Source organism: Camelina sativa, chromosome 13 (assembly GCF_030686135.1).
Source record: "Camelina sativa cultivar CO46 ecotype springtype chromosome 13, ASM3068613v1".
Taxonomy (NCBI): Eukaryota; Viridiplantae; Streptophyta; class Magnoliopsida; order Brassicales; family Brassicaceae; genus Camelina; species Camelina sativa.
Genome location: NC_141892.1, coordinates 21263046 through 21277824, shown reverse-complemented (window position 1 = coordinate 21277824; position 14779 = coordinate 21263046). Strand labels below are relative to the sequence as shown.

Genomic DNA, 14779 nt, shown 5'->3' with positions numbered 1-14779 from the left:
TCGAATTAAATTAATAAATTATCATACATTTACTTTTTATTATCAATACACTCGTGACCGTGCAATATCTTAGCTAGCTAGCGTTAGAACAAAAAGACAACCCATGTGGATGATAATTTACAGCAGTGTGAACAAAAATATCATTCATAATATATTCAAAGTCGTCATCTCTATGAATTCAAAGTCGGTGAAGTTTATTTCCTTGTACCCTCAACAACGAGTAAGATTGAGCAAAGGAACATTTCACGTGAAAGAAGAAGACAAGTCGAGCGGCAATGGTGATCATCAGTGGGAGTGTTTCCCTTGTAAATGGCTGAAGTTCGAGTACCCAGAAGATGACACTACCTATTTTAGATGCGTAGGTTGCAACGGTGATAACCATGAAGAATATAACAGCGCTAAAGTTGAGGTCCAACATTATCTTCATCGTAACCATTCTCTTCAGCTTGTCTTGTTGGATGAGTACAGCAAAACTAGGGAATGCTATTGTTGTGATGAAGATATCAAAGGGTTGTTTTCTTGGTGCATGGCTTGCGATTTTGCTATGAATAATGCTTGTCTGAAGAAAGAGGTAGCGTTTTCTATAGACCAACCAAAGTGGCATGAACATACTCTTTCTCAGTAAAATAAATCATCCGCTCACTCTAGGATATGATAGTGTTGATCAAGACTTTACGACTCTATGTGCAGCGTGTCCTCATTTCCGCATGGCTGGATTCTTCTATAGGTGTAGTAACAAAGGAAGCACTTTTAATTAACCTACACGTCAAGTGTGCCACAGTTTCCGAGCCATTAGTTCATGAAAGTCATATGCATCCTTTATTTCTAACATCAAAACCAGAAGAGGAGCAAAGGATATGTTCTGTTTGCAAAGAAAAGCAAATAAATTTTTATTCGACAAATGAAACATTCAATTGCATTGAGTGTGACTTTGCATTGTGTTTTGGATGTGCTACATTACCTCAAAAGGTGAGGTATAAGCATGATAAGCATGTGCTGACTCTTTTTATGGGCAGGAAATAAGTATAATGAAGAACTGGTGTGAAGTTTGCGAGGGAAAAATATATCCGGGGCAACGGTTTTACGTGTGTGATGAGTACTGTTGTGTTCCCCTACACGTCGAACGTCTGCTTGGGCGGGACTTATACATGAAGCCTGGTTCATCTTGGAGGGTTTTAGAGGAACATGTCAGCATATATAGTACCCAACAATCATCATATGACTCGTCCTATTTGCTTCTTTTGTAAAAAGCGTTGTCCACACAAGATAGCTTTGCAGATGTCTGGATCAGGATCAATATTTTGTTCCATAGTTTGTAGGGAAGGTTCACGCACGAGAGAATGAGAAATATGCGGATAGACCGGTTAAGATATTTTATTAAATTCGCTGTATGTGTATTGATTAGTCATATGTGTCCACTATTGTTGTAAAAAAACAATTTCTACATAAATTAAGAAGTATGTTGCTCAGCGTCACTATTATTGATTCTTGAACAAGTTTCAATTTTCTTAATTGATCTTAAAGTCTCGAGCACATTGATCAGGAAGCAAGATACTTGGTTGAGCAAAACCCTCATCATGTTTATATATATGTTCCTCAAACCCTCTCCTTTTAGTCTATATGTGGAGCTTTCGCTCTCGGTTTGTTCATATTGGGTATGTTTCTTTGTTGTTCTTGATCCTTCTCAAGGACATCATTGCTTTTGACATGGATGTTTATACAATTTGTAGATATTTGAATTATAATTGTGCAACTTTTTTTGTTTTTTTTTTAATAATTTAATTGTTTATTTTTCTTGATTATCTTTTGTCAGATTCATTTTTGAGATCATATTCTTGTATTTCTGTTTGTTTATAGACTAGCGTTCCGGTATGAAACAAGTAACTAGTTATCAAACATGTTGTCATAAATACTATATTCATTCCAGTTTTTTCATCAATTCCTTGTTTAGTTGGAATCGTGTTATAAAATAAAATTAAAGCTTAATTAAATTAATAAAAATAGACAGGATTGACTCAAATTTGGAGGAAAATTGTTGGATTGACTCCCTCTCCTACGTCATAACTAGAATGACACAATATTGTGATTAAATTACCAAAAGCCCAAATACTTAATAAATAAACAATTTAACTAGAAAATAAAAATGAAAACAAAATTTGAAATAGAAAATGAAAATAAATAAAAGAAAACAAAATTCAATGCTCATGCACAACACGAGTAAACCTTTTTTACAGTCCAAAGAAAAAAAACATTATTCCTGTCGCCGGCGAATAAGAATCCTAATCATCCGTGTTCTTTGTTTTGGGAAGAAACAAACGCCGTTGTATTTGGCTTTAGGCAGGTTATAAGAACTCTAATCACTGGTGTTCTTTGTTTCGGGCAGAGACAAACGTCGTTGTATTTGGCTTTGGGCGGGTTATATTCGATGGTGTTCGATTTTCTCTAAGTGTTTCCTAGACAAACGGTGAATGTTTTAATGGATTATTAAAATAGAAACTGAATTGTTATTTGCAATTGTGATTAACAGTATGTGTTGGAGATCTTTCTCTTCAATAGCAAGATCGCTAATGGTGAATCTTCAAATGCATCAGTGGCTGTTTCTTCATAATATTTGCCAGTTCGACAATGAATGCTGTGAAAATAGATTTGCATAGCTTCAAATTGGTGATTGTGTTACCTAAATGAGATATTAAACTAATTGTTTGGATTAGTTTGAGTATATATGTAACAATTTTTGTTTTCTCGATGGTTTTAAAATTTAGTTTCAGATCTTTATATTGAATTAGTTTAAAGTATTCACACATGTTTGTTATACCTATTCAAGTATTTATCATCTTGTTTGCTACTCCATGCTCTCATTTTGTATGTTTAGGAATGACGTCTTCGACCAATAGCATCAAATATCCTCCTTTACTTCATGAAAAAGGGAAATTGCCTTTGCAACATAGAAGCATGAAGCACAATTGCTTTGTGTCCAAAATTGAGATTTTGAAAGAAGGATTATGGGTGGACGTGTGGGATAAACTGAAGAAATCATTTCTTGAAGTGTTTATAAAGTTTGCTGAATTAGAATATACATGGGCTGCTCAGAGAGTTCATTTTCATGAGGTTTGGTATTTGATTGATGGTAGACCAATAAAATTTTCTTTAAACACGTTTGCAGAGATAACAAGTTTAAATTGTGATGCATTTGACCCTTCAGACAACTTTGATGTTGATCACCATAATTTCTGGAAAAAAAATGAAAATACCAATAACTATGTGACACTAATCGAACAAAAAAACTTTTGAAAAAGTAAGACCAACATAACGTGAAACTGGTTATTTAGATGGGCTACATGAATTATCACTTTTATCATGCGAAGAGATACATGTTTGTATTACAAATATAAATGAGTAATTGACACTAATTATATGAACTATCGATGCACAAGTTTTACCACAAATTGACTATATAATATTTATATGTTTGCACTAATAAAGTTGATTTTAAAGGTTGACAAAAAGAGAGAGTTGATTTTAAACTTCTTATTGGCAAAAATGCCTAAAATTGGTGACATTATGTTTATATATATATATATATATAATCTACATATATATTATTATTATTTCTAATTTGGTTTATATATTGGTTATGGATAATTGTTAGGTTTATAGTCGTACATTTTGTTTTGGTTTTATAAGACAATGTTGGTTCATATGGTTTTGCTATTGGTCTTCTCGTCTGATTTTCGGTATGTGGTTTACATTAATTCAATTATACTCACCTTAGATGACTTTTCATCTATAACAATGCCCTTGCGTTATGAATAGATTTGTTAAATATATTATTGCAATGTGAATTGTTGACAGATGTTTGATCCATCTCCAGAAACATACCAGTAACTTTCGCTGCATGAACTGGCTCATGCTCCTCCACAAGTGGGTAAAGATTCTCCCCAAGCACCTGTCAACAATTCACATTGCAATAATATAGTTAACAAATCTATTCATAATGCAAGGGCCATTAGCTGTAAGAGAAATAATGTAAGCGAGAATGTAGATTTGATCCAAATGATTTCTCTTACATTGTTGCTAGAACCTCGAGATCTCTTACTTTTGTAATTTATTTTGTAAACTCATTTTCTTCGGTTTGTGCAGCCAATCTTGGAATTATCTTTCAATTAATTATTGTTTGGTTAACAAAAAAACAAGTCGTATTATTGTGATTTTTTTAAAGATGTCTTATACATGTGTTTAGATTGTTTAAATTGATTTTTTTTATCAGCTTTTATATATAGGTAGTATGGCTTTAATGAATATTTGAATTAGTCTAGATGTTCATGTTGATGGTATCAATATACATTTTTATTGATGACAAAGAAAAATATTATATCATAACAGATCTTTTGGTGAACTGTTATCTATTAGTTACAATTTTAAATTCGTTCAAAAAATCTCTTAGTTACAATTTTAAATTCGTTCAAAACAAAAAAAAGGTTACAAATTTAAAATGAGATAAAAAATTATGTGAGTTCTGATTTTCTGATTTTCTAATTGTAGGGTTTAGAAGACATTCTTTGTTCAATAACTTCATGATTGTTGGTACCAAATATGGTAACACTCCTATCCAATTAGATATAAAATGCTGGAATCTCAATAGATTTTATATATATAGCTTTGACTTGTAGAGGTGAACCACATGTTTAAGTCATTTTGAAGTGTTATACGATGGTTCATTGTATTAGCCTACTCCTAATAGTATCAGCTGATCAAGCGTGTTAGAAAAGTGAATTAAATGTGGTTTAAGTGCAGTTTGTTAAAAAGAAAGGCAAGTTCAGTTAGTGCGGAACAAGTGGTTCGAGATAATGTTGAATGGTAAAAAAAACAACAACATACATTGTGGTAAATGTGTTTGAATCATGATTGTGTTAATGGTATATTTGGTATTTCACATAATATTTACTTTTCATTATATAATTAGTCCATTCTTTAAATAAACATTTTACTACTGAATTATAACTGAAATTACATAAATTTTGAATTGAATATTTTAGTATTTTTCCACTAATTTTCATTTAAACACTCTATAAATTATAGTGGTAACTCCAATAATAAAATTATTTAGAAATATAACATCACCTTTTATTCTATAAATAATCATTCCCAGATTGTCCTAACCTCACCATATCTCTAATCCTAGATAGTTTTTTTTTTTAATGTTCTTGTATGAAAACTCAGTTATGATATTAATGTAAGAGTTTTATTATATATTTTGTTTAATATTGTTTGATTGCACTTCAAATGATTTTATAGGAAATATATTTAACTTAAAATAATTTAAAATTTTAATTGTAAAATACTTTCAGTTATGTGTTAGTTTCTATGAACAATTAACTCTTATTAATTGTTTAATAGCATAATTAATAAAAAATATTTTATAGCTAATAATGTTTTTTACCCCGAATGCTCAAAAATACTAAAGAAAATTACTATAAAAGTTGAAGAATCAAAAATAAATTCAAGAGAAATATATGTATGATTGTATATAAGTAAGTTATATATTCTGATATTTTATAATTTGAATAAATAAAAATATAAAAGAAAATACTGATATTTAGGAAAATTAATTGTCCAATATTTGTTATAATTGTTAAATAAATTAAAATTAATTAACATAACTGATTATACAACACCTATCTTATTATATAAAGTATGGTTTCAAAAGTTACTAATTCACCATATTGTGACACATGTCAATTTTAAAAATTACTAACTTATAAGATCGTGACAAGTATCAAATTTACACAAATTTCTATTAAAAACAAAAGAATCTCTAAAAAATCAAAAAAAAAAAATTAGCTATTAACATGATCATGACATGGATAAAAATGAGTTACTAGTAACATGGATAACTTTTAAGTTTCAATTGTTTTAGGGTTTAGCTTTTAAGTTTAGTATAATCAATTTTGAACTTTGATCTCTAACAGTTAAAATTAACATGTGTCACGATCGGATGAGTTATTAACTTTGAGAACCAAAATTTATATAATAAGATATATTTAAATGGGACATGGTTTTCTTTTGTTCATAAGTGACGGGAGCAACCACTGATGTAGTGATGTTCCAGACAATTTGATGAATCCTCCCTGGTCGTTCAAAGTTTTTATTGGTGGATGTAGCCGCCAATATGCTCACTCCTCGTGCTGGTATATCAGGGGCTGCATTGCAACACTATGTAGGCTCAGTCCATTATGTATGTTCGTAAGCGTACAATTGGGTCATAAAAGCCCATTATTAATTTATTAAGGCCAAGCCCATTAAACAACAAACATTCTGACGACGATTCATCTCTTCTTTCTCACCGTCAAGTCCCCATTATCTCCGGCGCTGTTATTCATCGGCCACCGAAGACTCAAGTCTTGATCCTTTGTTTCTAACTAAATATTTTTTCTGATTTGTCAAGAAAGATGATTGTTGAAGAGAGCATTGTGAAGCTATGTTTTGGCTTGGAACACTAGAAACAGCATGAAACATACCAAGTAAAGCTCTAAAATTAGCCAAAGAAGCGACATTGAGCAAGAATCATACCGTAAGGGGAGACTTACTTGTTCTGTTGTTTAGGTTAATCATCCATCTCATTTTCTCTGTTTGACTTGTGTTTGCTTACGTACATTGCAATAAACTATACTTCAGTTGACTTAGCCACACACAGACACATCTTGATATATATTCTTTTAGATTTTGTGTGTTAGCAACTAGGGTTTTAATTATAAACTATGATGAAACTTGGGAACGATTCCAAGAAAATGGAAACATTCTTGGCCTTAACACGTCTTTAGGAGATATTTATATAAACGATTTATTCTCTTCTCCTTCATTAGTATTAACATCTCTCTCTTTGACTTTGTGATTTGGAATGAGGAATTACAGAACATCCATTTTTGTACTGAGTTTGGTAATATTTCTCAATGTGCAGAGAAATTTTGTGGCACAAGGCAGTGCTGAGAGGAAGGTAGTTGAGGATGATTAAAGATAGTTCTTTTCATCAGAGAACATATAAGAGGAGACCTAACATAGTTCTGTTTCTGATAATCAATAATAGGTTCATATAGTGCATTTGGGTGAGAAGCAGCATGATGATCCGGATTTTGTCACGGAAACTCATCATCAGATGTTATGGTCACTTCTTGGAAGGTATCTAAAGAAAGGGTAGTTTCTCTTACTCTGGTATAAATAATGTCTCAAACAGTTACTCAGATTTCTTGCATTTTGTTCCATGTTAAAAGTAAAGAAGATGTACACGATTCAATGGTATATAGTTACCGACATGGCTTCTCCGGTTTTGCGGCAAAGCTTACCAAGACCCAAGCCAAGAAGATAGCAGGTACTCATTTTTATTCTCACATTTTGGCATTTCAAGAATCAGACACCTAGGACATAAACTATATGAGATATCAACTGTCTCAACCAGCCTGTCTGATTTTTTTTTTTTTTTTTTTTTTTTTTTTTTTTTCATTGCTGATGCTGTTTGGCAATAGATTTACCTGAAGTTGTTCATGTTATACCGGATAGTTTCTACAAGCTGAAAACAACTCGGACTTGGGATTACTTAGGCCTTTCTGCCGCCAATCCAAGGAATCTTCTAGATGAAACTAATATGGGTGAACAAAGTATCATTGGTGTTATCGACACAGGTATGAGCGTTTACTTGTATATTTCTTTAATTCTCGTGTTGGTTTTGTGACTCCTCCTCTTAATGTCTCTATGACTAAAATGTTCTGTTTGGTTGCAGGAGTATGGCCTGAATCTGAAGTATTTAACGACTATGGGATTGGGCCGGTGCCAAGCCACTGGAAAGGAGGATGTGAATCAGGAGAAGCTTTCAACTCTTCTCACTGTAACAAAAAGCTCATAGGAGCCAAGTACTTTATCAATGGTTTTATAGCGGAGAACGAAAGCTTCAACTCCACAAAATCACTTGATTTCATTTCTCCTAGAGATCATGATGGTCATGGCACGCATGTTGCCACCATTGCGGGTGGCTCATACGTGCCCAACATAAGCTACAAGGGCTTAGCTGGAGGGACTGTGAGAGGTGGGGCACCTCGTGCTCGTATAGCAATGTACAAGACTTGTTGGTATCTAGATGATGAAGACATAATGAGTTGTTCATCAGCTGACATCTTAAAAGCTATAGACGAGGCTATGCATGATGGTGTTGATGTTCTGTCAATCTCTCTAGGCTCTGACGTTCCTATGTATGGCGAAACTGATATCCGCGATGGGATAACTACTGGAGCATTCCATGCAGTCTTAAAGGGTATAACTGTTGTTTGTGCCGGTGGTAACTCTGGCCCTGAGGCTCAGACCGTGACAAACACAGCTCCTTGGATTGTGACTGTGGCTGCAACTACTCTAGACCGTTCCTTTGCCACACCTATTACACTTGGCAATAATAAAGCCATATTGGTAACAGCAAGATATTCACTCTTTATTAATTGTTCTACTCAGATTACAATTTGTGTCTTATTGTGAGTTATGGCCATTATATTGTAGGGTCAAGCAATGTATACAGGTCCAGAAATTGGCTTCACCAGCTTGGTTTATCCAGAGAACCCAGGGAAGAGCGACCATAGTTTTTCTGGGTAATGTTCAGTCAGTCTTGCAATATGAATAAGATAAATACTCTGACATCCTCTGGTTCTTGTAATGCAGTACTTGTGAGGAACTCTCCGTGAATTCTAATCTTACAATGGTGGGGAAAGTCGTGTTGTGTTTCACAACATCACCTTACAGTGCTTCTGCATCGAGTGCTGCACGTTCGGTGAAGACAGCCGGTGGTATCGGTGTAATCATCGCAAGACAACCAGGATATGTTATCCGACCATGTCTAGATGATTTTCCTTGTGTTGCTGTTGACTGGGAGCTCGGAACTGATATACTTCTCTACATACGGTCCAATGGGTATGCTACTATATCTTCACCACTTAGAATTTGTACGAAAGTAAGCAACACCGTATTTGAGACTATGTGTCACCTGAACTGTGGTTTTCAGATTTCCTGTTGTGAAGATACAACCTTCTAGAACACTCACAGGACAACCAGTGGGAACAAAGGTGGCAACGTTCTCATCAAGAGGACCTAATTCGATTGCAGCTGCGATCCTCAAAGTATGCTAGAATCATTCACATGCTCTTTTTTCTTTCATCAAACAATCATATTTTGGACTAATGTTGTATGTAATGCAGCCGGATATAGCAGCACCAGGAGTGAGCATATTGGCGGCTACAACCACTAATACCACTTTCAACGACCGAGGATTCAATATGATGTCAGGAACATCAATGGCGGCTCCTGCAATTTCAGGAGTTGTTGCGCTTCTTAAAGCTTTACACCGTGATTGGTCTCCTGCTGCCATTAGATCAGCCATTGTCACGACAGGTTCTTCTTATCTTCATCATTTAATCTATCAAGTTACCTCCACAAGAACATACTTATCTCAGTAAGCATTTATTTTCTACAGCTTGGAGAACAGATCCGTTTGGAGAGCAGATATTCGCTGAAGGATCACCTCGGAAGCTAGCTGATCCGTTCGACTATGGTGGAGGTCTTGTGAATCCTGAGAAAGCTGCAAAACCAGGTCTTGTATATGACTTGGGACTTGAAGACTATGTTCTCTATATGTGCTCTGCTGGTTACAACGAGTCATCGATCTCTCAGCTTGTCGGAAAAGGAACAGTCTGTTCAAATCCCAAACCATCTATTCTTGATTTTAACTTGCCTTCCATCACAATCCCAAACCTCAAAGACGAAGTCACTCTCACCAGAACTCTCACTAACGTTGGACCACTCAAATCGGTCTATAGAGTAAAGGTTGAGCCACCATTGGGTTTTCAAGTGACCGTGACACCGAAGACACTAGTGTTTAAAGCTAAGACCAAAAGGGTCTCTTTTAAAGTCAGAATCTCAACCACACACAAAATCAACACAGGTTACTACTTTGGAAGCTTGACCTGGAGTGACAATGTGCATAAGGTTACAATGCCTGTATCTGTAAGAACACAGATTCTGCAGAACTACTACGATGAAAATTGAACCTATAACTAATGACTAACCATTTTGTGAGCTTTGTATTTAATACTGTATAATACAAGTTATACGTTTACACATTTTTTTAGCTCTCGTAATGTATTCATTATATATTACAAATGTACCATCTCGTAATTTGGTAATGATCATACTAGACACACATGGCAAAGCTACATGTTCTAGACGACGTGACACATTCATGAACTTCATATTTGCTGAAAGCTGATTTAACAGAGCCGAATTTTTATAGCTCACAAATCACCATTCTGAAAAAAATGATTGTTTCAGAGAGCAACTTTCACCAAATTTGTATTTCAGTAGACTATTTCTGATTTCTGTAGAGCTAATGAAACAGCATGAAGCATGGTTAACAACGTGTTTCTTTGGTCAAAATGCATACTAATTCTAGCATGCTTACACCTCAAGTTTAATTGTTTGAGCATGGACAAGAGAGTCAACCCAATCGGTTAATTAGCTGCATATACCAAGTAAATTTCCTCATTACTTGCTATATTTTACAATATCTTCATATGATTTGTGTGTTTGATCCATCATTAGTTGACTAAGCAACACAGCTTGATATATCTTTAGATTATATGTGTGAGTTTTATATTCGGACAATATGACAAAAATTAGGAGATTCAAACAAGCAAAAGTCTGAACAATTCTAAGTATGTAATGGAAACATTCTTGGTCAAACTCTTCTTGAGTAGAGACATCTATATAAATGCATCAGCTTCCTCGATATTTATTAAACTTCAAGTAAATTACATCTTTTTGGAATGAAGAGTTGCAAAACCGTAAGTTTTGTGGTACTAAGCCTAGTAATAATTCTTAACGGGCAGAGCGCTTTCGTTGCACAAGCCGGTGCTGAGAGCAAGGTAGTACTCCACAATTATATATGTTTCCTTTTTAGCCACTAGATTAACAAAGTTGGTTCTGTTTCAATAGGTTCATATAGTGTATTTAGGCGAGAAGCAACATGATGATCCTGAGTCTGTCACGGAATCTCATCATCAGATGTTGTGGTCACTTCTTGGAAGGTATGTCAGGAAAATTTATCTTTCTAAAGTTAAATAAAAAAGTGTCTCAAAATATTACTCAGATTTCGTTGGTGTGTTCCATGTTACAGTAAAAAGGATGCCGATAATTCTTTGGTGCACAGTTACCGACATGGCTTCTCCGGTTTTGCAGCGAAGCTTACCAAGTCCCAAGCCAAGAAGATAGCAGGTTAATAGTTTATCTAGTCTTTTATTTTCTTGGCGTTAACGGAAACAGAAACATAAGACATTTTTTTTTACATGATGCTCTTTGAAAACAGATTTACCTGAAGTTGTTCATGTCACGCCGGATAGTTTCTATGAACTGGCAACAACTCAAACTTGGGACTACTTAGGCCTTTCCGCTGCTAATCCGAAAAATCTTCTAAATGACACTAATATGGGTGAAGACGTTATTATTGGTGTTGTAGACTCAGGTATTTGTGCATATTTGCTACACTGCTTTAAATCTCTTGTTGCTTTTGCTTACTTTATATCTTAGCATCTCAACTAAATAAATCATTTTATGAGGTTGCAGGAGTTTGGCCAGAATCTGAAGTATTTAATGACAATGTCATTGGACCGATACCAAGCCACTGGAAAGGAGGCTGTGAAGCAGGGGAGATGTTCAACGCCTCTCACTGCAATAAGAAGCTTATAGGAGCCAAGTACTTCATTAATGGTTTTCTTGCGACGCACGAAAGCTTCAACTCCACGGAATCACTTGACTTCATTTCCCCTAGAGACCATAGCGGTCATGGCACGCATGTCGCCACCATAGCGGGTGGTTCATACGTCCCAAATACAAGCTACAAGGGCTTAGCTGGAGGGACTGTGAGAGGTGGGGCACAACGTGCTCGTATAGCAATGTACAAAGCTTGTTGGTATCTAGATGATTTAGACATAAATACTTGTTCATCTGCTGACCTCTTGAAAGCTATGGATGAAGCTATGCATGATGGTGTTGATGTTTTGTCCTTGTCTATCGGCTATCGTCTTCCTTACTACCCTGAAACTGATATTCGCGCTGCCATAGCTACGGGAGCATTCCACGCCGTTTTAAAGGGTATCACAGTTGTTTGTTCAGGTGGTAACTCCGGACCAGCATCTCAGACTGTAGGAAACACGGCTCCTTGGATTTTGACAGTGGCTGCAACGACTTTAGACCGGTCCTTTCCCACACCTATTATACTTGGGAACAATAAAGCAGTATTGGTAACAACAAGATAGATATACATCATGTATCTCTCTACTTAGGTTTGATGTTTTCACAACATTGTATACGATTTCATGTATCTTATTGTGACCATTGTATTGCAGGGTCAAGCAATGTACACTGGTCCAGAACTTGGCTTCACTAGCTTGGTTTACCCGGAGAATCCAGGAAATAGCAACGAAAGTTTTTTTGGGTAAGATCAAAGTTTTTTAGTATTAACCAAATCTTTCTATACAGAATACATCAGTCTTGTGACATCACACTATTTGCAGTACCTGTGAGCTTCTATTCTTCAATTCCAATCGTACAATGGCCGGCAAAGTTGTGTTGTGCTTCACAACATCAACACGTTACACCACAGTATCAAGTGCCGTGTCTTATGTCAAGAAAGCTGGTGGTCTTGGCTTAATTGTTGCAAGAAACCCTGGCGACAATCTTTCACCATGTGTAGATGACTTCCCTTGTGTTTCTGTTGACTACGAGCTGGGAACAAATATACTTTTCTACATACGTTCCACAGGGTATGAAAATATGAACTGTGAGAAAACAATGATCAGCGCAACTCTCAATGTGATGATACACAAGGCTGATGGATTTTTAATTTGCAGATCGCCTGTTGTGAAGATAAAACCTTCTAAAACACTTGTTGGACAACCAGTAGGTACAAAGGTGGCAGATTTCTCATCAAGAGGTCCTAATTCAATTGAGCCTGCCATCCTCAAAGTATGTTCTGTTTTTTTTTCCAGACCTATTAGATTATTTTGCCTCAAGATGTTTTAAATAATATGAATGTTGCAATGTAGCCGGATATAGCAGCACCAGGAGTGAGCATATTGGCGGCTACATCCACCAATAGAACTTTCAACGACCAAGGATTCATTATGTTGTCTGGAACATCAATGGCAGCTCCTGTAATATCAGGAGTTGTTGCACTTCTCAAAGCTCGGCACCGTGATTGGTCTCCTGCCGCCATTAGATCAGCCATTGTCACTACAGGTTCTTACCTTCTTCATCCAATAGTAGAAAAAGAGAGATAAAACAAGAACATACTAATCTCGATACTTGTCTTTACTCTGCAGCTTGGAGAACAGATCCATTCGGTGAGCAGATTTTTGCTGAAGGGTCACCTAGGAAGCTAGCTGATCCGTTCGACTATGGTGGAGGTCTTGTGAATCCTGAGAAAGCTGCAAAACCAGGTCTAGTGTATGACCTGGGACTTGAAGACTATGTTCACTACATGTGCTCTGTTGGTTACAACGAGTCATCGATCTCTCAGCTTGTCGGAAAAGGAACAGTCTGTTCCATTCCCAAACCATCTGTTCTTGATTTTAACTTACCTTCCATCACAATCCCAAACCTCAAAGACGTAGTGACTCTCACCAGAACCCTCACTAACGTTGGACCATTAAACTCGATCTATAAAGTAATGGTTGAACCACCATTGGGCATCCAAGTTACTGTGAGCCCGGAGACGCTAGTGTTCAACTCTACAACCAAACGGGCTTCTTTTAAAGTCAGAGTTTCGACCACACACAAAATCAACACAGGTTACTACTTTGGAAGCTTGACTTGGAGTGACTCTGAACATAATGTCACCATTCCTTTGTCTGTGAGAACGCAAACTCTGCCTTACTACTACGATGAGAACTAAACCAACAGAGTAACCATTTGTACACTGAATGAAAGTGAATTTGTGATTTAATTTTACATCAAATTTGAGCGGCCAAAATTCAATACAAAACTGGATCAAGCTACACATATTTTCTTTGGTTCAATATAAAAATTAGAACTAAAATAAAACTTGATTTTCAAGTGAAAAGTTAATAATTATTTTGTCAACCGTCATTAATTCCCATATGGCCATATATGTAACCATTTCCATTTAAATACCTATATATAATATGAATGGGAAATTAATTGGGTTATGCAATCTTATATATGTCCCACATCGGAAGAAGCAAAAAAAAACAGAGCTACATATATATAGAGAAGAGGCATGATCTGTTGCCGAGCTTGGTAACGTGAGCTTGTAATCCGAGTGGAGGCTTTAAGGGTATTGTTACGGTAAATTCGGTTTAAGAGGTCGGGCTCTCTAGTTGCTACCTGCCAGTTGTGTTCTGGCGATGGGTGTGCTTCTGGTGTAAGCTACTTCAGCCGAACATAACTTGTACCATTACCCTTTTATTACACTTTTTTATTCATTGTAGGGGAAGTCTTCTTCTGATCTGTATATGTTTCTAATTGTTTGAGCTTGGATTTAATTAATGCAGAAGCTATGTCACTTCCTGAATCAACAAATAACCTACTGTTAACCTTTTTAAAAAGAAAAATAAAAAACGAAAAACTTATGGGGAACTACTACGATGAAAACTAAACGTTACTACCATTCGTATATTTTTCTATGATTCAAAGTAGTTAATTTATGTAACTTCGATTACTAATGGTGAAGTTT

The 14779-nt window shown here is 35.6% G+C and overlaps 3 protein-coding genes and 1 pseudogene across 7 annotated transcripts; all 4 read left to right on the top strand.

Moving 5' to 3' along the window:
• The first annotated feature begins 103 nt into the window (after positions 1 to 103).
• Positions 104 to 657, top strand: LOC147929812 (uncharacterized). The gene has a single exon (XM_087480731.1). The coding sequence runs from the start codon at positions 104 to 106 to the stop codon at positions 623 to 625; it is 522 nt and encodes a 173-aa protein (XP_087336857.1). The 3' UTR covers positions 626 to 657.
• Positions 639 to 1344, top strand: LOC147929811 (protein VACUOLELESS GAMETOPHYTES-like; annotated as a pseudogene).
• Positions 1345 to 6317: 4973 nt separating this feature from the next.
• LOC109128475 (subtilisin-like protease SBT3.6) lies at positions 6318 to 10191 on the top strand. 4 transcript variants are annotated; one of them, XM_087480943.1, is made up of 11 exons: positions 6318 to 6571; positions 6959 to 6994; positions 7085 to 7176; positions 7269 to 7366; positions 7521 to 7676; positions 7775 to 8451; positions 8539 to 8627; positions 8698 to 8946; positions 9038 to 9152; positions 9231 to 9423; positions 9506 to 10191. In XM_087480943.1, exons 3-11 carry the CDS (start codon positions 7154 to 7156, stop codon positions 10075 to 10077), a joined length of 2172 nt encoding a protein of 723 aa, XP_087337069.1. In that variant the 5' UTR covers positions 6318 to 6571; positions 6959 to 6994; positions 7085 to 7153; the 3' UTR covers positions 10078 to 10191. The 4 variants fall into 4 exon arrangements, with proteins under 4 accessions (XP_087337069.1, XP_087337068.1, XP_087337067.1 ...); XM_087480942.1 differs by having other exon boundaries at positions 6318 to 6603; positions 6913 to 6994; XM_087480941.1 differs by having other exon boundaries at positions 6346 to 6603.
• Positions 10192 to 10853: 662 nt separating this feature from the next.
• On the top strand, positions 10854 to 14083 carry LOC104720741 (subtilisin-like protease SBT3.8). Of its 2 annotated transcripts, XM_087482209.1 has the most exons (10): positions 10854 to 10952; positions 11023 to 11114; positions 11204 to 11301; positions 11393 to 11548; positions 11650 to 12326; positions 12432 to 12520; positions 12600 to 12848; positions 12936 to 13050; positions 13131 to 13323; positions 13407 to 14083. In XM_087482209.1, exons 1-10 carry the CDS (start codon positions 10854 to 10856, stop codon positions 13976 to 13978), a joined length of 2340 nt encoding a protein of 779 aa, XP_087338335.1. In that variant the 3' UTR covers positions 13979 to 14083. The 2 variants fall into 2 exon arrangements, with proteins under 2 accessions (XP_087338335.1, XP_087338334.1); XM_087482208.1 differs by having other exon boundaries at positions 12600 to 13050.
• Positions 14084 to 14779: the final 696 nt, after the last annotated feature.

Bases quoted from the DNA above. Each gene is read 5' to 3' on its own strand.
- LOC109128475 (XM_087480940.1), top strand. From the start codon at position 6,899: ATGAGGAATTACAGAACATCCATTTTTGTACTGAGTTTGGTAATATTT. The intron at 7,177-7,268 runs GTATCTAAAGAA...CCATGTTAAAAG, and splicing joins TTATGGTCACTTCTTGGAAG to TAAAGAAGATGTACACGATT. The intron at 9,424-9,505 runs GTTCTTCTTATC...TATTTTCTACAG, and splicing joins ATCAGCCATTGTCACGACAG to CTTGGAGAACAGATCCGTTT.
- LOC147929812 (XM_087480731.1), top strand. From the start codon at position 104: ATGTGGATGATAATTTACAGCAGTGTGAACAAAAATATCATTCATAAT.
- LOC104720741 (XM_087482208.1), top strand. From the start codon at position 10,854: ATGAAGAGTTGCAAAACCGTAAGTTTTGTGGTACTAAGCCTAGTAATA. The intron at 11,115-11,203 runs GTATGTCAGGAA...TCCATGTTACAG, and splicing joins TTGTGGTCACTTCTTGGAAG to TAAAAAGGATGCCGATAATT. The intron at 13,324-13,406 runs GTTCTTACCTTC...TTTACTCTGCAG, and splicing joins ATCAGCCATTGTCACTACAG to CTTGGAGAACAGATCCATTC.